The sequence below is a fragment of the Clinocottus analis genome, unplaced genomic scaffold (assembly GCF_023055335.1).
Source record: "Clinocottus analis isolate CAN_PGR_092001 unplaced genomic scaffold, fCliAna1.0.p SCAF_18, whole genome shotgun sequence".
Taxonomy (NCBI): Eukaryota; Metazoa; Chordata; class Actinopteri; order Perciformes; family Cottidae; genus Clinocottus; species Clinocottus analis.
In genome coordinates this window covers 17,593,057-17,616,234 of record NW_027175909.1, presented here as the reverse complement: position 1 = coordinate 17,616,234, position 23,178 = coordinate 17,593,057, and the positions used below count along the sequence as shown (strand labels likewise).

General features: G+C 46.6%; 1 protein-coding gene across 1 annotated transcript in view; it reads left to right on the top strand.

Moving 5' to 3' along the window:
• LOC137788668 (cadherin-12-like) overlaps positions 1-23,178 on the top strand; it is a 103,005-nt gene that overhangs the window by 36,517 nt on the left and 43,310 nt on the right. Inside the window, exons 2-4 of the mRNA XM_068581660.1 lie at positions 1,416-1,834; positions 18,843-19,137; positions 22,998-23,117. Coding sequence (XP_068437761.1) covers positions 1,577-1,834; positions 18,843-19,137; positions 22,998-23,117 — 673 coding nt within the window. The 5' untranslated portion in view covers positions 1,416-1,576. The remainder of the gene's footprint in view (positions 1-1,415; positions 1,835-18,842; positions 19,138-22,997; positions 23,118-23,178) is intronic.

Sequence of the window (23,178 nt, the reverse complement as noted above, 5' to 3'; positions counted from 1 at the left end):
AAAGCGGAAAAGCACCTTAAAGAAATCCCTGCTGGGCGCCGACATCCCCTACAGTACACACGTCGGCTTGATGTATGAACCGCCGATGCATCGCGCTACATCATCCGACGGTGACAACCGCACATTTGTGTCACGTCCGTTCCTGAGAAGTTGTGCGCCGTCATTGACGTGGGGGGGCGATTTCTGTCGGGTAATGATTAAAAGCATTAGGGCAGCGTTAGCTAAGCAACGCACATAAAAAGCTCCTCGGCAGCCTCTCATCAAAGTGTCATTAAATAATAGATGACTTTCCAACTCTCGGGGCAATCGAGGAGCGGCAGCAACACTGACGGGCTGCGGAGGCTGATAATTGACGGCCAAAATAAAGTCACCGGTTTCCACCGCGGAGACAAGTCATCGGGCTAATTAGCGCGTAGCTCAGAGAGTCTGCAGCGCCGGTGTTTATGATTGAGCTCATGGAGGTCCGCGCGAGTCAAATGAATCACCACGAGCAGAACATTATAATAATAACTTTTTTTGTTGTTGTTTTCCCTGCGGGCGTATTTATCATACAGATAACCATCTAATTGGCATTAGCATGTTATTGCATGAATACAAATGAATGCTACGCTATTAATTGGCTCGTGCCGAGTCCCTCGCCGAGGGCTCAGTCGGGGTGAGGCCTTCCTGTTTTAGTTTTCTCGCGCTGGCTCGGTGTCACTGCGGCGTGGGCGGTGCATGCACATGGACGGCGAGCCTCTTTTTTGTTGCCAGGGGTTCCTCGCTCGCCCAGTTAGTTAGTGGCACGGAGGGAGGCGGCGCCGCGGCGCCAAGCGTCGCACAACCGCAGGTGCTCGCCGACTCGGTCAGAGAAAATGACTCTTTTCTCTTTTTTTTTTACATAATTTCAGTGTCCCACATAGCAGCAGCCTCTGCTTGCCCAGCCGGGAAATGAGCAGGAAGCAGACGGGTTATTGCGAGGCAAAGTATCACGGGAGTGAAGCAAAAAAAATAAAAAAGCAAATTTTTTATTTTTTTAATTTTTCTCCCATATTTAGTCGCGTATGCAAAGCCCCAAACTGAACTTGATTAATTAAACATGTTATATCAAGAACATGGATATTGGATATTCAGTGTAGACCACAGCAAATACTACGAGCCAGAAAGTTTAACTATTTGATGACCTCGTGTACTATCAGAGAGTCCTGGACGTCTTTAATCAGTTTGTTTTCTTCAGTCAGTCATTACAATACAAGTAAAGCCACAATGTCTGACTGAAAAGGTAAAGGTAGAAGCATCATCTAAATTAAAAGAAAATGTATATATACACATTTCATTCACCCTCACAGATCCTATAGTAATGACATCATTGATATCCTGTGGGCAATAAGCAAAAAGCCAACCTGTTCACTACGTGTCTGCTGTGTTTCCTCCAGGTGATGAGCTCCATGCATCTCTGAGTGGGATCCTGACCGACTGGAGGAAAATACTTATTTTGTTCCCTCGTCCCCGCCCCCCCAGCACAAGTCCTCTCGGCGTGGCTCGGCTCTCGTCACCTGGACTTTAACTTGAGGGACCTGAGCCTCACAGATCGCCAATGCTAACAAGGAACTGCCTGCTGCTGTTCCTTTGGATTCTCGTCGACGAAGGCTCAGTCTCCTCCTCCTCACGGCCAGCGGCGCCGGCTGTGGGACGGAGCAGGGCGGCGCGGGAGCACGCCAGAGGCTCGGTGGGCCCGATGAGGGATGCGGCGGCGGCGGCCGCCGGATTCCAGCGAGTCAAACGGGGCTGGGTGTGGAACCAGTTCTTTGTACTGGAGGAGTACATGGGGTCGGACCCGCAGTACGTGGGCAAGGTAAGAAGAAGAAAAAAAGACCTATTTTTCAAGCTTTTTTATGGTGCAGCAGAAGTCATAAATCACGTCGTAAGGAGCTCGGGAGAAATTGAATTGGTGGTAAATGGAGGGCGCGATAGAATGTGAGGGCGATAAAACAGAAGAAAGGGGAACAGAGAGGCACTCTAATATACGGCATTTGAACTACTTTGGCTTCAGAGGGCCAATACCAACTGCACAGAAGAGAACATCACAACATGTTTATTCATAGTTTACCCGCGTGGACATACACGATGTCACCAGCATTTTGGGGCGAGGCGTCCGCTGGAAGCAAAAAAAACAAGCTAACGAATTTCTAGCGACTCTGATTGTCCGCCGTTCCAAACTACCCATTTTCATTTGGCCCTCTGGACGTAAGCCTCACCTTTTCTTTTTTTTAATCTAATAATGCTCCCGTTGTTAAGCTGTCCCCATTTGTCAGTGTTTTAGGACATAAACGGTCCCGGGCTCAGGAGGAAAAATCCATACATGCTAATGGAGCCGTGCGTGCGTTTCTACGTTAGACTAAACATGACATTGAAGTGGTGGGAGAATCGGCGGCGTGCTGCTGGAAATAAATTGAAATTACGGCCCTTGTAAAGCTGTCAGAACATCACAGTTATGAGCCTGGGGAAATGCTGACAGCCATAAAAAGACAGCCGAGAGGGCCCGATAGCCCGAACTGAGATATACATCCCCGTCTGACACACTCGTGCTGCACCCTTCCCCTCCCGCCTCCAGCTCGAGCCTCTGCGGTGGCTTAACACATTCATAAGTAAACTCTGTTGGGGTTTAAGGCTAAAGTTGTAATTTGGCACTCCTGGCTTACGTAGGATAATAGTAAGACTGACTTATCTGCCCCAGCGCCGCCGCAATCAGCCCTGACAAGCCGTGCTGTTTGTGGAAGTCTCTGAGGCCGGGAGCAAAGGGGGGAGGAAGGGAGGAAGGAAGGGAGGAAGGGATGCTGCTGCCTGCTCGCCCTCCTAAATCACTTAATCCCGGGCCGCTGCACTGCTTCAAAATAATTGACTGATTCTCCGCCGTATGAAAAGCATTTGTAGATGAGACCCTCGGACCTTTTGTCGGGCCGATCTTTCAGGGGAAGAATTGCTTTTTGCCGGGAAGCGATCGTGGCTTTAACAGGATGCGGGACGGCTGTTAGCGATGCGTCTCGCAGGAGAGTCATCAAGCGCTGTCACAGAGGCTGGCGAGGGAGGAAGGGTTTGGTTTCCGAGGCACATAAATGAACCCTAATGGACCGCGAGGCTTCGTGCAGTGACTGCGTGTCCAGTAATACATCACAGCCGTACTGTGATGATGTATTCCTTCTCCAGTGTGAACGTTCATTTTCATTCAGCGGACCTGCAGAGAGCGGACGCTGACCAGCCGAGCTAATGAGGAATTATCAAAGTTTTTACTCCGATTGGTGCGTTCGGTTCCGAGATGGAAATTTAGGAAGAATCTTTCATCCTCATGAGAGTAATGAGAGTTCTTTCAAATTATGTACGTGACTTCCTGAAGTTTTGGTTGGTTTGCGGGAAATGAAAGTTTTGTGATTATTTTACTCTTTGGTTGTCATTTTAGACAGCAGCGATGTGGAGTGCTAATTAACTGACAAATAAGCAACAACCACAAGTACACACTTATCAGACATTGTGATGTTGTAATGCACGTCCATGCGTCGTGCAGAAAGCATAAAGGTTCTGCTTACAACTCCTGGACATGAACGGAGGTTGCATTGACGACGATGCGTTCAAGCTCTGCTGAACATCAGTAATAAACGAAGGTTACGTTGCTGATGTGTTCAGATGTAATCATGTAAAATGTCAAATCTCAGTTGTGTGAAAGACGTTTTCACAGCAATACAAACAATAGAGAAAAGATTATGATTTGTTTACATCACATTTAGCTGATGTTTTCATCCAAAGCGACGCACAATAAGAGCATTCAACCAGAAGTACAAACTCACAACAAGTACAATTTCTTAAGAAAGCCAAACGACAAAGTGCTAAAAGTAAATGACATCTAAATGCTGCTTTCTTTATTCAAGTTTAGTCCAAAAGATTTTTATTTTGTGGTGGAAGATGTCCACAATGTTTTGAAGCAGATGCGGCGGCTACCGTTAGCCAGTGAAGGGCGTTGTGTAGCATGAACCTGCAGGATGTTGTGTAGCATGAACCTGCAGGATGTTGTGTAGCATGGACCTACAGGATGTTGTGTAGCATGGACCTACAGGATGTTGTGTAGCATGGACCTACAGGATGTTGTGTAGCATGAACCTACAGGATGTTGTGTAGCATGGACCTGCAGGATGTTGTGTAGCATGGACCTGCAGGATGTTGTGTTGTACAGGATGTTGTGTAGCATAAACCTACAGGATGTTGTGCAGCATGAACCTGCAGGATGGTGTGTAGCGTGAACCTACAGGATGTTGTGTTGTACAGTATGTTGTGTAGCATGAACCTACAGGATGGTGTGTTGTACAGTATGTTGTGTAGCATGAACCTACAGGATGGTGTGTTGTACAGGATGTTGTGTAGCATGAACCTACAGGATGTTGTGTAGCATGAACCTACAGGATGTTGTGTAGCATGAACCTACAGGATGTTGTGTAGCATGAACCTACAGGATGTTGTGTAGCATGAACCTACAGGATGTTGTGTAGCATGAACTTACAGGATGGTGTGTTGTACAGTATGTTGTGTAGCATGAACCTACAGGATGTTGAGCAGTTGTTGACCTTTCTTTTGGGACTTCCGTTAGCTGGTGACTAGCTGTGGGCGCTAACCTGGAGCCCACTCTGTCACTAACCGTCTGGTTTTTTGTTCGTTCACTGTCGTAATCTTCAAAAAGAAAAAGCAGCACACATGAAAGTTTATCTTCAGCGGCTAGCGCGCCGTGCAACACGCCGAGTCGGCTAATCTTTGCTCCGCAGGCGAATCGCTCGTCTTCATCAGTTGAATCTTGCCCTTTTTTTTTGCAACAGACGACCACTGACGAGCAGCTTCAGAGCGCCGGTGTTACGGATCAAACAGTTTGCTATTAAGCGGCGCCTGAACGCGGCGGCGGCCGCTTGTAGCGGCGGCAGATGTTGGGCGGCAGCGTGATAACGTTCCTGTGAACGCTTAATTGTTTCCTTCTCATTATAATCTAGATTACGTACTCGTCAGAGTCTGAGGCGGCACCGAACTCGTCAACAGCACCAAAACATTCAGGCGCACGTTGTGCATCGTCATCACCGTACACAACATATTATTAATTATCTAATGCTCCATTTCTGGAGATTCTTCCCAAAGTAAAAGTCTCGAGAAAGATGTGATTCTTCTTTTTTTAAGTTCATGGGAAAAAAAGTTGAATCGGCACCTGAGCGTCGTCTTCATATTTAAAGCCCCGTCGATGCTGGATTGTTGAGGAAAGATACAAATGGAGGAATAAAACTAGACTGACTATAAAACTATATCTATAAAACATATTAGTTGATCAACAGTTGTTTTTTTTCCTGACGAGCGCCATCGCTACAAAAGACACTTTCAGTAACACACAATATACAAAACAAAGAGGAATAATTGTTCATTCACTGTTTACTTCTGTAGTTTCATTCCCACTGAAGACTTTAACAAACCACTCAAAGATGTTCTGTAGGGTTCTGTATGGTTCTGTAGGGTTCTGTATGGTTCTGTAGGGTTCTGTAGGGCCTTGGGCCCCCTGTCCAGGAACATAAAACACAACTCCAAAAAATAGAGTCTGAGATATCACATGAAGGTCTCTTCAACAGTTAATGGAATAAAGCAAAACACGAGTAAGCAGCTAAATAAGTGTGTGAGGGGAGTTTAGCTTGTGTGTGTGTGTGTGTGTGTGTGTGTGTGTGTGTGTGTGTGTGTGTGTTACCTGTGGGTCCACCAGCAGGTCTTCAGGTCGTGGCTCTTGGAGCAGCTTCAGTAGCTTCATGTTTCCTTCTGGAGCTTCAGAGCGTCTGGAAGTTCAACTAGTTTAAAGTTTAACTTTAAAGTTTATAAAAAGCTGAATCTCTCGTCTCGCTGCTGTTCCTCCATGTTGTGTTTCTGGCTTCAGGGTTTTTCTCTTCCTGCTTTTTCCCGGCTCACAGGTGAGCTCATTCATTGATTTTTTGGCTCCACCCCTTTTCCCAATCAGGGAGGAACGGCCGGTCCTGAGAGTCAAAGGACTAACTTGTCTGCGACACACATTTTATTAAATAGTTTAAACTGTATTTACAGTAAACTTTAGTTACAGCGCTTCAAGAAACCCTCAAGTCTCATTTGACATTTATGAACTGGATTTGTATAGAAAAAAATAAATGAAACATGCACTTTATTCATCCCCTTGGGGAAATTCTTCTCTGCATTTAACTTGACAAACAATACTCATATCTGCAGCAGCCAAACATCAGCACAACATCGTCCAGCTGTAGTTCACTTCAGTGTTTTGCATGAGTTGTTCTCGTCTCATTACGTTGGTGGAATTTCATTTTACATGTTTAGCACCGTAACCAATAAAAGCTTCAGGTGATATTTAACTGATTATGTAATCTGAGAAAAAAGTCATTTACGTTAAAGCACATTTTAAACTGATGTTATCAACATGTGGAGCTCCCTGCAGAGAGACTTCACCCGCCGCGTGTTTGACTTAATCTCCGAGCTCTCGCTCGATTAAATTATGGCATATTATAAAATCACAAACACAATTTCTCGCCCCACCTGTTAGCTCCTCGTGCTGCGGTCCCGTGAGGAGCGGCTCAAGATTAGTCCAGAGCGGGGAGCTAGAAAACATCCATCTCTCGCCGGCTGTGGTCTCCTTCAGATTAATGAGTGCAAGCAAAGCAACATTTATTTTCTTCTGCGACGCCGAAAGCAAAAGAGAAAATATGCCGCGGCAGCGTTTCCGCTGGTTTTCGGTGCTACGACGAGACGAGAAAATAAAGAGAACAAATTCACACTCGTGGTGTTTACACCGTTTAAACAAACGCAACCTGAACAGAACAACAAGCGGCAATATGTTCGCTTGACAGAAACAATACAACAATCCTAATATTAATGCCAGAATTTATATATCCTTGCTTTTCTTAAACAACGGTGAACTGGAGGAGACAGTCGGGCTCAGACGGGTCCTCACTGAATCACTCTCTTTGCCCCTTGAGCTGCGATGGAGGTCGTGACCAGATTCACACGGTGATGAGCGCCATGAGTTCTGCTGCATCCTTCAACAAGGAAGCGACCGCGCCGGGCCTTGCTCAAGGGCAACTGACAAGACGTCAACGCTGCAACCAAAAGGGGCTCAATACCACAAATCAGTCTGATATTCTTTTATGATTATATAGAAAAGTCCTCCAACTTATTTCCGTCAAGCGGCCGTCAGACGTCTTCTCTGGAGGGAAAAAGAAGTTTGAGTGAAGTTGTTTAGAAGTTTATGAGAAACTGATCCAACAAGACTTAAAGTAAACTCTGTAAACTTGAGTTCTTCGTCTTAATCGCTCATTTTCTTCTCTGCTTTAATACCTGATGTTCATGTTGTGAGCTGATGTCCCATTTGAAGTAAAATAGATGAACAACAGGTATTTAATTGTTTTGATTGACAGGTTGACTCTGAACCTCCAACACCGTTATCAAGAAATAAACCGCCAGGAAAAAAACAAAACCATGAATGTGTTATTGTCTTCCTACTCCAGTTTTCCAAAAGGTATAAATAAGGATAATTATTATTAGAAATTCACGTTGAGCGCAACCCTTCCACTTTTAAAAAACAAGCCCACACGCTTTGAACCCTCCGACAATCTCCCGTTGACAACAACCACGTTGCTGCAGATTAGCAATTAAAGCGCAGACGGCTTAAGGGGGTAAATGTAACTCTCCATTAGATAACGCAGAGGCCTGTTCCTCTGCTGAGCCGTGATTATCTGCAAGAAAGATCTGCCATTAGTGTTGTGTATCAAGCCACGCCGCCTCGTCTCACCCGCTATTAAACTCTCAGCTGACTTCAGCTTCCTTTCCTTTTTTGAAGCGTTGGTTTCGAGCGTCACGGCGTCTCCGTCTGAACATAATGCTCATGAATTGCTGTTTGACATATTGTCTCTGGAATTAAAGTAATTTGGCAATTCAGAATTCACTTTAAAGATCGCCGCTCGTCATTTCTGAGCGTGACAAATATAAAGACCGCAATCAAAAACATCGCCTTTCTAAATAAAACGCGCCTCTGTGTAATCACCCGACATCGACCACCAGATCGTTGGTGTTTATTTGCGTCGTTACCACAACAACGTAGCCGCCATCGGCTGGTTAGCGAGGTCATCTATGTTTACTGCGTTTCTTGCAGGTGAACCCAAAATAAACTTCTCTTGGATTTCATTGCAATGAATGGATTAAAAAGGATGCAGAAATATTTACATGAAGGCAATTTGTTAAAAAAAAGTCATAAATCATGCTTTAGCGCTATGTTAGCGGCTAAACAACTGAGCTAACAGCTAACAGAGGTTGCATTGAGTTACATTACAACACGTTGGGGCGAAAGCAAATGAACCGTCACAATTTAAGAAAAGATCTGGTCAAAATAAGCCGACTAGACAAATTATATGGAGGCTTAGTTGCTGCTCTGGAAACATTTAGTTGTATTTAACATCTACTATGACTGAAGTTCAAATAATAAATACATTATTCTTGAAATAACATATAAAACAGAGCCAATGAAAGAACCAGAAGAGGACTGAAAAGAATATATAATCTCAACAACTTCTACCTGGCAGAGAAAAGCAGCTCTGCTGTAAAACTCTGCGGCCGTTAAGTTCAGGAAATCAAACCCTCGACACACACACACTGAAGGTTAAAGACAAATCCAATCCATTTAGATAGTCACACTCAGGACCTATACAAAGAGGAGAGGGGGTAAAGTCTCGGTACCTTTGCTCGGCGTGTGATGTCACGCTCCGACGCCCGGCTTCACACCTGCAGACAAAAGGTTGCTCATTTAAATACGAGTCAATAAACCACTTTGGCTCGAAAGGGCAGCGCTGTTTCTCCAACAACTTGTTTATTCCTCTGCTTCCTGGCTGACAAAGAAAGACCATCCTTCTCTTTATGGATGGCTCTTCCTCTCCGTCTCCATCCCCCTTTCATCCCACACCTGAGATTGATCACCGGCCGCAATTTAATCTTTCAACGACGGCCAATGAGAAGGACATAAAAGACGTTTCAACAAGACTTATGCGCCGTGGAACCAGCAGCGACAGGTTCCACCACCTGACCGCGCGGCGGTTACCTCGTTGTCGTTCGTAGTTCAGCTCCAACGCTTTTGTAATTTCACCGCAAAGTGTGCATGTGAACCTGTAAAGAGGCCGGTTTTAAAAATAGCAGCAGAACCTCGTTGGCGCTCGACGGGGATGACTGCCGCCGCGGTGAAACCACTTCAGCCCCGCACCGGCCGCAGAGCCGGGCGGGTAATTAGCATCGAGTTATCGGCTTCATAACTTGATTGCTTTTTGCAGCGTCCCGTGCAGCGGGTTCATCCGGTCGCATGCAGCCGGCGGCGGGCGCGAGTGGAGGGTGTAATCTCGTCGATTCACCCGTGAAGCAGCGACTGATGCTCTGACATATAAAAACAATGCACACATGTACGGCAGCGGAGCGGGACCCTCGGCTCCGCTGGTAATGCGGTGATTTAACGGTGGTTATACGGCGTGTTGGTCAATACATTCTGGATTCTGTGGATTCAACACTCCAATTAAACCAGGAGATCTTTTCCAGCGCCCAAAAAGAATCATCTGGAAATGTGCCGCCTCTGTGATTCGCTGACAAATGTGAGGTAATGTGAACGGATGGCTCCCTGCAGGTTTTTGCATGAGGCGTGCCGGTGATTCAGCTGCTCGTTAGGACATATTAAGAGGTCGAGGGCATTTACAATAGTAACGCGCGTCAATGATGAATGTCGCGGGGGATATTCTGAAAAGAATATCTGAAATAAAAGCTAATGACGCCATTCATCTGTCCTGCCAACGCAATATATTTCACGTATTTTGTCCTGCTGGATAATGGACTTTCCTTCTGAATTGCCCGGATCATATATCCAAACGTTGCACTAATGCCCCCAATCAGTATCACTTACGGCCGCGGTCAACGTTTCCCATTTCCTCTCTCGACGTCGACGGGCGATATTGTTTGCGATTCTGGCTCGAAAATTGCATTTCTGTGTGTCGTATCAATATCACTGTATTGTTTAATCAAGTGTGATATGAGAAGAGAAGGGAATGGAGCCTTAACCCGCGGACCCCCCCGATCGATAACGAGCATGTTCGCGCGTTAATGTGATGCGCCGAGAAATCGTTCTGGCGCCGCGTTAGTTGCTACGCAAAAGAACCTCAAAGCCGCGTCTTCATCGGATCCTGTTAGATCGTCGGCGCAGGTATCCGTCGCATCATCGACCGCGTTGGTGGGATCTGACGAGCGTCTGTCAGCGGCTGCCGCTGAGTCCCACGGGGATGTAAATGGCGGTAAAAACACTTCCAGAGGTCAGAAACCTCGCTCAGCAGCTTCCAACCGCGACTCCGGAGATGTCAATCAATCACACGGCGGCCCTTCCTCGCGCTCCCTCCCACTCGCTCACGTCCCTGCATGTTTTCTCCCGTCGCATTAAAACCCTTCTGAGTGTGTGTTCGTGCATGCTCGCCCTCTTCCTCCCCCCTCTTCCTCCGTCACCTGACGGAGGCGTGACACAACCCAGATAGCGACCTCCTGAGCCGTCAGGCAGCAGAGGAATGGCTCGCCGGCCAATATCGATCACCCCCAATAAGCCCCGGCGGCGGCTGACACGCTGTTTTCTCTTCTATCGCCGGCTCGCCGGCCGAAGGCTTTGCAGCCCGTGATGCGGCGTGACAGGGCGCCGGCAGGGCGACGGACGGACCTGAGAACCGATGCTGACACTCCGTCATGGCGGGGGTTGGTGGGCCGAACGGTTTGCTGGATTGAAGGGTAGTTTCAGAGCTAATAATAAATAGCAGCATAAAAATAAATCCATGCCGGGCCGCCTCGTTGGATCCACTGTGATTTACACTGATTGGCAGCACGGCGCATGAATCCCGATGCGGGGATACGGAGGAAAGCATTACGTGGATTAAAAATCAATTTATTCACACAGTTGTTTTGGAATATACAATAAATGGTTTACATATTTATGCTGCACAGAAGGAAGTATCGCTGCTTCAACAAGGCGCAGGACAAGACGTGTGTGGGTTAGACGAGGAGGATGCTTTAGGAAACGATTTCCATGCGATACGCTGCTCAAGTATCTGTTTTTTGGCGTCAGCACTGATGTGGGCTGTTGTGCAAAACTATGTGGCGCCATCGTGAAAACCCAAAGAAATATATAAAATACTAAGGTTTTGTTTTTTTTGTGGAGAAAATAATCACGCTGCGGTTTCATTTGCGTTGACATCATCCACAACAAGTATGTTGAAATCCTCTTCACGGCGCATGAAGGTCGCTCCGCATGCAGCGCCGCAGCGCCCCGGCTGCAGAAATCCAATTACAGCGTTTTCCTTTTATTTACAGAGGTTGGTTGCGTTCTCCCGCGAAATTGCTCAAAAATAATCAATATGCGGTTTTCCTGCATGACAAATGAGGGGCCGGCCGCGTGCCGCCGGTCCTGAAGGGAACCGTGGGGGGGCGGAGCCACGAGTCGTCCACGATCGCCGACCCAAGCGTGCGACTCCCTCGCAGCCGGTCGAGGTGAGCCATCGCTCTTCCCCGTCGTAGCGCAGCGCGGGTCAATAGAAGTATTTTCCCTAATCGGAGATGAGTAATGAGTAACGCCGCGATGCACCGGGCCGAGCGGCCGTCTGCGTCGCCTCGACTGCCGCAGAGAGGCCGAGCCGGGCTCACGGCGAGCGCAGCGGGAATCACAGGTCACGGCTTTACGCCGCCGACGTCTAACGCGAGTCCACGGACGGATGTAAACCCTGAGATGACGAGCTGAAGCCAGGCTACGTGAAACGACTGTTTCACAATATTTCACATGAGCGAATTGTGCAAAAATGGCTCAAAAATGTCTCGGCGAGGGCGGGAGGAACGTTTTAACACCGAGCGGAAAAAGAACTCGGACATAAACAAACAAAGAATAAATAAATGCAGTGAATGCAAACACAGTTACTCAAACAGGTGGTGCGAGCGTTGCCGGCTAACGGGGACTCTCAATTTCATTTCCTTTCATGGCGGTCGTGTTCGGCAGCGTCGCGCTCATCGTGAAAAGAAGGTCGCGAGCCGGCTCTTCATTGCTCAAATTTGCCGTTTTCTTGGGCGAGGATCGACACACGGTGGTTATCACTGAAGCCATCGTTGGCTTCTGCACACGGAGACGCCGTTGTGTCGACACGATAGTTTTAAACTGGGAGCGACTGCTCCAGGAAACATTTCTGTTTGACTCTTCAGTGAAGTCACGTGACGTTGTGTTGAACACGGCTCTGCCTCTTGTCCACTGAGTGTTTCATAGTTTAAAAGAAGCCCCGTCTGCCTCCTTATTAATGAATCTTTTCTTTTATAATTAATTGCCATTGTTAGAGTAATGGGGTTTTTAATTAATATCAGTCAACTTTCACTTGGCCTATAATTAATGAGGCAATGTGCCTATGCTTTTTTTAATATTTGCATTTGCATTTCTTTTTCATCTTTAATTGTGCGGCGCTGAGTCGTTGTGCAGGTGTTTCTCTCGGGGACTCAATGAATAAAACGGCGTGAAGACGTGAAAAATACGCAGCATTATTGTTTCTTTTTTCTCTTCTTGTCAGTCAAACGACACAATAAACAAAGTGTCATCCTAGAGAATGAGTCCGCCCACGAGACCGAGTACACGAGTCCAGCTTCAGTAATGCAGGTACGTCATGCTGATGATGATTACACAGGTGCATTAACTGAGCACACTGATAAACAGCAATATTATGATTTATTAAGATACAGTAGATGCAACAGATGCGGCAGAAGGTAGAGACGTCATCGTTAGATGTCTGTAATTCTGTCCACTGGGAGAGAGTGACAGATAAATGTCGACATATTGTGATACAATTCAATCTCTGGATTAAGAATTCAAATCAAAAATTCAAAGCCGTATTTGATGCAACGCGATGATTGACAGGTCTTCTGTCAGCGGTCGTCTCGGCTCCGTCTCGAGTGAAAGATCGCAGCCTCGTTATGACTCCACGGTTGCAGCGGTCCGTCCGCCTCTCTGATCTCTGACAGCAGAAACGGGAACGACGACTTCTCCGACGGGACCGCCGCTCACCCGCCGTCGTCACGCCGTCGGCCTGACGGCACCACAAAAAGCCGGCCGGACGCCGGCGCGGATCATGTGGATGGATTGCAGAAAAGATTACGGGATTACGAAACAATAGGGGGATGAAAAAAAAATGAACAGAGATGCAAAACATCTCCTCCTGTTGCAGGATCGCTGTGTTGCTGTGTGATGTAAGCGCGGGGCACTGAGCGTGCACGGTGTTTTATTGAAAGACAAGGGCAAACCTGCAAGCACAAGCTTCTGGGGAGCACCCGAGGGCAACAACACTCCAACCAGAGCGCTGACAGCCGAAGAGCAACGCACAAGAAACAGCTGGCTTTTATTTGGCTCAACTGGAAATGCAATTGCCAGATGATTGTGTTGTGTCTGTATCATCTACGGCGACAAGAAACACACCAAAAAAGCTATTAAAAAAACAATCCATCCCCCGGTATCGACACTTTACAAGTTAAAGCTCATAAATGTTTCACATTAAGTCAAAACAAAGCAATTGTGAAGACTCACACCAGTCTTGTTTGTCAAGGATCCGCACAAACACACACAGACACGCACGAGGTGGAAATCTCAGTGGGATTGTGCGAGTAATTATTCCTCTGCAGCCGCACCTACAGACGTGCCAGACGCACCGTCTCACACAAACACACGGTGATGGAGTACTACCATCATTACTGCTGCAAAAAGTACTTCCGTGTGTGTGTGTGTGTGTGTGTGTATGTATATATATATATATATATATATATATATATATATATATATATATATATTAGTTTCTGATGGGAGCACTTTAATTAGAGAGGGGGCTCTCTGCCCAATTTTCCAGTCAACGACTGTGTAACCATTTTCCAACAAAGCCGGATACAATGAAACAGTTGGCAATAGCACTGCCACAGGCACGCACGCACACACACACACACACACACACGCACACACACGCACACACACAAGCGCATGCACGCTAATGGTACAGTGACCAAGATAACAGACACGAAGGTCTGCACCCGAGCAGCATTGAAAAGATCCGAGTAGAAAAGGAAGATAGAATAGATGTTTGCCCAGAAGACGCGTGGAGGGCTCGGTGTCCTCGCGCTGCAGCTCATCCATCATGGCGTCCACGTGCAGCTCTCCATCACGGCGTCCACGTGCAGCTCTCCATCACGGCTTCTCCTGGAGTGAAACCCTCTCGCAGTAGCGCAGCAGCTTTTCACAAGTCAACAACGGCACAAAGCCGCGACCTCCGTGCATACAAACAGGCGACTGGGTGGTCACGCCGACTAACTGGATACTCGCCATCGTTGGCACGCGGTGCCAATGCAGCTCAGAAGATAATAGAGACAATATTTTTTTGTCGTCACAGGTGTGTGTCTTTCTCTGCGATGCAAGATTTGTGATCTGCAAACAATTCTCACAGCGAGCAAATGAGCGTAGCGGCTTCCAACAAAGGCGCGGCGGCGTGGCGGCATGGCGGCCCGGCGGCTGGCGTGGAGCAGGAAGTCATTACCACATGCTGGACATGCCGGTGCATGTGTGCACACCCACACAAGCACATCCAGCTGGGCTACATACAAATACGTGTTTTTCTTCTTGCAGTCGGCATCTTGACGAATGAATTCAAGGTCACATAAATAAAATGGGGCTCCTTTGATGATGGATGTGTGAAACCGGGTTGGACTGCTTTACTTGACGACATCAATAACTCATTTTGTTGGTCTCCAAGTTTTGACATGATACTTTTAATAACACAATATGACTCGGATCCCGTTGTACACTACGGTTCCTCTGGAAGTCAATAGATTGTTGTGAATTATCTCCGAGATCTTTGTGTACTTTCACCACACACCTACACACTTACACACACACCTACACACACACACACACACACACACACACACACACGTAGCAAGTGTAACAACTGCCAACAGCAGAATAATGATCCGCGTGGCAGCTTTTCATCAAGCAGCACAGTATGTAACAGAGAAAAAAAGCCCGGGCGGCCTCAGAGAACGGTACATTATCCTTTCTTTGAGAAGTCCACAGACAAATCCGTCCTTGGAATTTCATTTTTTTTCTCACGTTGACGTCAGGAATACCTGCAGATGTCCACGAAGTTCACCTCACACAGTTTTAGTCCTTTTTGAGTTCAGGTGCAGAACCAGAACCGTTTGTTTCCAGGTGTTCTGTCCCAGTGATAGTTTTATATGTTTAACGTGTCCCAGTGACAGTTTTAACATGTTTAACGTGTCCCAGTGACAGTTTTAACGTGTCCCAGTGACAGTTTTCACGTGTCCCAGTGATAGTTAAAGTGTCCCAGTGACAGTTTAACATGTTTAACGTGTCCCAGTGACAGTTTTAACGTGTCCCAGTGACAGTTTTAACATGTCCCAGTGATAGTTTAACATGTCCCAGTGATAGTTTAACATGTCCCAGTCACTGCGTTTACATGATGGCATTAATTCGAATCTTGCTTTAGTCGGACTATGCTCTCTTTCGGGGCAACTGCTGTTATCCGAATATACATGGCAGTGAATAAATCGAATCATTGGCCGAATGCATGTCATATCCGATACGCTAGGTGGCGCTGTTTTCATTACATGTAGTGGTGATACAGCCATCTCCGCTTGACCTCTTCACTCTTCATAATGGAGAGAACCCCGCTAGCTTCGGTGGTTGTCGGGGAGCTAGCGCAGAGCAAACAGGGAACTAGCAGCAGCGCTAGCTGGCTACATCAGGGAGCTAGCAGAGACACCCACCGAAGGTCCTATCGGCTCGTAACCCGACTTTTACGTTTGTTTGTTTCTGCCGGCCGTGACAACTTATCGTCTCTTTCGACTTCCGGGTCACGACCTGGGAGGGCGGGAGGGAGGAGGCGGCGGCATCTTGAGCATGCGCACAAACGCATTGTCCAGTTCCGATCCGATTCAGCGTTTACATGCAGCGTTATTCGAATTATCAATCGAATCGAATCGAGTTATCCAGGGGTGTTAATCGGATCGTAGTCGGACCGCAGTTATTCGAATAAAGGTGTTTACATGAACTGGATAATTCGATTTTAGTCGGACTAAGCCAGTTATTCGAATCCATGTAACCGCACTGAGTGATAGTTTAACATGTCGCAGTGTAAGTGGCCTTTTATTTTACAGTTAAAAGAAAGTCATTAAAGTCTTTAAAGTAACTTCCACATTCATTTGTTTAATGTTTTCCCCTCAAATCGTCGTGCAATGCGCTACATTTGAATCCAGGGGAAAGCATCTACTGTCCGTCAACACGATGGCCTCCTCGTTGGGTTCCGCTTCTTTTGAACCTCCTTTTGTCTCGTGGCGAGAGTTCAACGTGTTTGGCTGGTTTGCATAATAAAACAACTCGCCTGTGGATTAATTCCACACTAATTTCCCTCAGTTTGTGTCAATCACCGTGTGCCATAGATGGGGATGTTTACCATTAAGCGGCTACAATTTGCGAAATGTCAATCACGTGTTGAAGTGAAGCGTCACATTAAAAGTGACACTAATTCGAATAATTATGAAAACCCTCAGCTTTAGTGCCCACGATTAAATAGTGTAAAAATGATAAATAGGCTACAGTAGAAGTGGTATAATTCATCTCGCTTATAGCCAAATTAATCTTCCCCAAGTGTATGATGATACATTGGTAAGTATGGATTAATAGTGATTAAAGTGTGCAATCTACTTTGACAATTGGTTGTGATTTTATATATATATATATATTTTACATAGGAGCAGTTACATTAGACAACACTAATAATCTACATTTCAGTTGTTGTGCTCATTGCATAAATTGTACTGGGACCTAGTTGTAATGCAACAAGGGTCATGGACTAGAAATAGTTCTCGTGCATTTGAATACTGATGAATAATGCACCATGGGTGAGAACATCATAACGCAGTGCTATTCTTGTGTGAACCGGACAATTTGCACTGAGTCACCAACTTCTCCCTCGTGTGTTTGCGCTTGTGTCTGCGAGTCTCGGTTTGTTTTCAGTAGTAAACCCTACAGAGAATTTATAGAGCTGCATCACAAATATCCTCTTCTCTCCATCGCTGCAATTATCGCAGAGATTCACTGGATAATTGGCCATGTGCAAATGATGGCTTAATTACCTGTGGGGTGGAAAGAAAGACTGTGAATAACTGCAAAAACAAGACGGTGTCAGTGTGAGGACTCACTCGGTCATTAGCTCGTGCGCGGCAGCTGCAGCGCGGCTGAGGTTAGCGAACGCTCGCGGCAATGGCACGACACGCAACTAAAACATTTAGATAAGTAGAGGGGGGAATGTGGTCGGAGGGATGGGAGGGAATATCTCACCAGCAAGCCATTGACATCGGGCATGAGTCGTGAATCAAATATACAGTAGTGTTTATTGTACAACAGTAGAACTGTAAGTTAGCCAGAGGGGCGAATTTTCCTCCACTGTCCCTCGCCAGATTTGTTTTCATGGCAGCCTAAAATTACATTTCAATAACATAGTGCAACATAAGACAGTAATGTATAGACCAAACTTATTCACATCAAATGAAAAACAAGTGTATCTCCAGTAGATGCATATATAAAACACTGGAGGCACATAAAATACAACAACACTGAACAAGACCAATGCACTAAAATACATGACCCAATATGGACGTATTTCCAAGGCTACTGAAATCAGGACGCGATGACAGGAAAGAATTGGTTATTCTGGTATATAGTATTATAACTGGCAGACTAACAATCCTAATATTCAATGAAATGAGTTGGACGAAACATCCAAACGGAAAACTATTCAAAAATGTGAAGACAATAACCCAAAGTCAATCCTAAACTTTTGAATGAGGGGTATGCCGGTGTTAAAATAAATTAAACCATGTCACTTGAAGCCGGCAGGTACCGGCTGGCTTCATGCCCTTGCTTCAGCGCTTAAAATAGCCGTACTTGTCTCAAGGAGTAACACCGCTGCTCAAGGGTGGAGGTGAAAACACCGTGCCATTGGATAGGAAGACGAACTATCCTTACCCATGTGCGCCGACGATCACGTTGCATTAGGGCTCTTAAATATTTAAAAGGCTCTGAATTGTATGACTGATCTCCCCGGGGGAGGCAAACATAACTATGTCAATAGGCTTTCTGCCACCGGCCCAGAGTGTGTTTGTCTTGTACAAAGAGAGCTGCTGGATCTATATTAACAAAGATGTTCTCTGGCTGCAGGAGTGAGATTTGGCAACTGTGCAGAGAGTCATCTGGTCACAGACCTCCGCTGTCAGGCGGCGGCTGTAGAAATTGTTCTCACTTGAGTATTTACCTCTTGTTTTTCACGGCCCGATCCAATGCCGCTTTGAGGAAAAAAGCCCCGTCTCGGAGAGATTTTGGAGTCCTCCGTGAATAGCAACGGGTCCGCGATGCTGAAGAGTTATCGCTGCAGCGTAATTGCACAGAGGAGGATCAATTATTTATGAGAGATTTAGCCTCATTAATCTGTGAAACGTTTCTGAAAGTACGATCGTTTTATTTTTTCCTCATGACTTAGTGTTTTGCAGATCTTTGCAGAGACATGAATTTGCTCTTTGATGCGCAGCCAGTTTCCTTGACTGTCTCCCGTGAAATAGTGTTCTTTGACGGCTCTTCCCCGGCGCTTTCGATGAATCATTATCTGTGCCAATGTTTGCACTCAACCTGTCTTTTCTTTCCCCCGCCCTCCCTCTTTGCCTTGCAGCTGCACACTGACCTCGATGGGGGGGAAAGCGCGGTGAAGTACACTCTCTCGGGAGACGGGGCCGGCTCCATTTTCACGATTGACCAAACGACTGGGGACATCCACGCCTTAAGGAGTCTGGACAGGGAGGAGAAGCCTTACTACACCCTACGCGCCCAGGCCGTGGACATCGACACCAACAGGCCCCTCGAACCCGAGTCAGAGTTCGTCATCAAGGTTCAAGACATCAACGACAATGAGCCCAAGTTCCTGGAGGGACCGTACACGGCCACCGTCCCCGAGATGTCGCCAGTAGGTCAGTGGTTTGTTCCACCGTCTGAAAGGCAGAGGAGCTTGTACATTTGCCGAATGGTGCGTTCACACCTAAAGAGTTGCGAGTACATTACATGTGAAGTCAATGCGCAGACGCGAATGGTCGCGAAAAAGCCAATTTTTCGCCAGATGGCGCTTTTTCGTCCGAGTTGAAATATGTCAGACGCAGGTCGGAGCTGTGTGTGACCATATTATGTTATGTTTGATGTTCCGATGTTTGTGGGACTTCCACAACGAGTATAAAGCAGAACTGGTGACTGTTTTCACGGAGTAAAGCCACGGAAAAGCGAATTCACCGCATGAAGTCGAGCGAGTAAACTCGGGCGAAAAATCGCAACTCTTTACTTGTGAACACAGCATAATTGATAAGAACCCTTTGCACTTTGTTTCCCCCTCTTGAACTACCAGAATAGGAAAGTTTCAGGAACAACCAGAGGGGCAAAGCCGCTCCGGTTTGACATTTCACAGTTAGCTATTCTCGGTGTGCCCTGAGTATATTTCTCAGCTTTGTCTTCAGATGTTCGCCCCCGAAGGGAAAACAGATCAACGTTATTCACCGCGAGGATTGTTCCTCTTGATCTAGACGCCGCTGTAGCGCCTCAAAACTCTAAAAAGTCTCTAGAGTATGTATATGGGTATGAAAAGAAGACTCACAAGCTCACAAACAGTTTACTTTGGACTCAGAGCAACATTGATCATAAACACATGTAGCGCCGCGGCGGCGGCGGGCGAGCGGTTAGCGCTCGGGGTTTTCGACCTTCGCGTGTGAAGTTTGCGCGTCCTTCTCCGCGAGTCCTCCGGCTCGCTGCCCCGTCTGTCCAAAGACATGCAGGTTAGGTTAATTGATGTCCACTTGTGTCAACACTGTGATAAGTCTGGGAACACGTCCAGGGTGAACTCTGCCTTTCGCCCTTCAGCCTTCCGGCTGGGATCGGATCCAGACCCCCCAACCCGCGACCCTGAAGAGTGGTTACAGATAATGGACGAACGGATGGACGGACATCTGGTGTGAGCATTCAGGCCGAGTCCAGAGATTAGCTGGAAAGAGACCAGTCATTCCTTACAACTGGGTTTTCTTTTTCTAGTTTGTTATTTCACTTGTCTATCTCCAGTGCATCTGACAGCCACAAAAGCCGGGACATTTCTATTTATCTGATACTTCTAAACTATTTATAACATTGAATCTGACATGAAAGGCTGCGGATGATCTGTTTGTTTTACTGATGAGAGGATAAAAAAATGAAAAATGACCTTTCATTTTGATAATGGCATGAACGTTGTTATCACATTTCAAAATGTCTAATTATCTAATTTGACGATGGACAGTCTGCAAAAGTCATTTTCATGCTCTTTTTTGCATGAATGGAGCTGCCATTCACATTAAATCTATTGATTGTCAGCTTCATTTAGTTGTTAAACTTGGTCAAAACCAAAAAGCAGAGGCAATGAACTTTTAATCCCCTTTCGTAGGCCAACAGGAAGTTAGCGTCGTACCGGCCAATGGGATTGTTTCATTGGATTTTGGATTATTGCAGAAAATAAGCTCTGTGGCAAACCCAAATTCATGATACTTACACGTTTTGTTCAGCAAGATAATCTCCACACCACTTTCATCATTTTCTGCACTCTGTCCTGGATCCCCACATTTCCCATGATGCAACAGGAAGGCATCTTTCATTAGAGATGCATGTAGGGAGCGATGTTGTACTTCATGCAGCGAACATGTGATCCAGATCTTGGCAACAATATCAAATCAGTCTAACTGCAAATAGATCGACCGTAGACTCCAGACTGCAGGTTCAAAAATAACCTATTTTCTTCCAACTCATTACAGTGGAAGCCAGAAAAAATCACAAGTAGAAACGTTCAGCTTCGCCAAATTATGCAGAGTGACACCACGATCAGAAATACAACATCTGATATCACGACTGAGAGTCTGAACCAGCCGCCCTCGCACACTCGTTCTGTGGGATGTATTATTCACAAAAAAACTAAAGTCCTGCTCAATATTTATAGCAGCGAGACCAACGGGTTTATTGACTGTTACGTCCTCCTTGATGCCTTTGGCTTGTTCTTCTCTTACGTTAGCAGCGAGATGCTGGGTGTAAATATGCACGATATTGGTTGGAAGTGGAGACTATATGGACAGATATTCTGAAATCGATCGCTCATAATCCCTTGGAGTCCCAGTTTACCCCCCGAATCACTAAGAAAGCGACAGAAAAGGGATCCAAGTGAGCAACTTTGTTGATTTCCCTCCAAACATTTCCATATAGTCAATATCAGATCTTGTCCTCCCAGCATCGGCTCCACTTTGTGAAAACAAAGCATCTGTATGCGTCGCGCAGCGCTCCAAGTTAATTGCTTTACCCTGCATTACATCCCCGTGGTTTGTTGAGTATTGTGATTTAAACCATTTTCAATTAAGTCAGATGGATAATCCATATTTTTAGCTGAACTCTGTATTCCCCTCCTGTGTTTTTTTTATCAACAATGACCTTTTTCTCAGCCGTTTCCTTTCACACACACCTTTGAATTTTCCACAACTGAACGTGAACGGAATCTAACCGCCGTGTTTATTGTCTCGCTGATGCGGAGAAGGAGCTCTCGGCTTTTGTCGCACGGCGGAAAAAACTCGCGGAGGCGTCCGCGGAGCTCAAAAAGGCTTTTTTAACTTTTACCCGCATTTGAGCTAACGGAAAAAGGCTTTTTGAACTTTTTTTTTTAGCTAACGGAGCTTTGGATTGAAACGCATGTCCCCGTATTATCTCGTCTGGTGTGTGTGTGTGTGTGTGTGTGTGTGTGTTTGATGCAGTCCTTCCTCCCTGGCATGTCTAATCTGACACGCAGGCTTTTGTTAGGACGGATTGAGACGCTAATCTCGCTCACCTAATGTTTTAATGCCATTGTTAGCGTCTGCTGCGACCGCAAAGCCCGTTTAATGCACGGCGAGTTCTCCGCGGCGCTCCCCAGAATTAAAATGGCCGTGTGGACGTCCTCCCCGCCGCTCGCTGTCACCTGTTCACCAACGTGCTCCTCAAAACCCTGCAGCCTGGAACCGATTGGTGTCCACATCTTGTTTGTGATGGATTCACTGTGAAGTCAAACTTCTCTGCAACTAGTTTTTCTTTAAAAAACACACCTGGTGGAGTCGTACAACAGTCCGGCTAACGCGACGTTTATTTGTTTATTTTTTGGGTTACCTCTCTCCCCTCAAACTGGGAGCTCTGGACCGAGCCTGCTGAATTTAAATACACGGTAAATAAGGAGCGCGTTCGATGCCAGCCAGTTAATGAGGATGAGCCAAAACCTCCAACAAGTAATTATTCTGTCCTCTTACCCCGGCAGTTTGGAGCGCCGCCACCCTCATGCTATTCCTGCCACGGCCCTTTTGTTTTCTTAATGGTGGCATTGTTTAATGAATAGTCGCACAAGAGCCTCTATTTTTTACCCTTACTTTATTTGTTTTTAAATAATGCCCACTTAGCAACGCTGCAAATGTGCAACGCGAAACATACAGCGAGGGCAATCCAACGGCTTCTCGACAGGAGCCCTCCTCCTCCTCCTCCTTCTCCTCCTCCTCCTCCTCATCCTCCTCCTCCTCTTCCTCCTCCTCCTCATTACACCCCATCAGCGACTCTGACCGTTCATTATCAGCCGCCGCGGCTCTCTCGGCTGCGTCTCATCATTCATTAGCGTCGGGGTGCGGATCGTTTTGGTAAACCGATGAACTTCAAAGAGTTTGGGATCGCGGTCTCGTGAGGAAACTGATTAGGTCAAAGTCAATATGTCTTTCCTCTCCTCCTCCTCCTCCTCCTCCTCCTCTTCCTCCTCCTCTTCCAGGGACGTACGTGACGCAGGTGACGGCCACAGATGCAGACGACCCCACGTACGGGAACAGTGCCAGGGTGGTGTACAGCATCCTGCACGGCCAGCCCTACTTCTCTGTGGACCCCAAAACAGGTAAAAGCACTTTTTCCTTTGCCGACACGATACGATGAATCCGTCGGTGTCACGTTCTCAA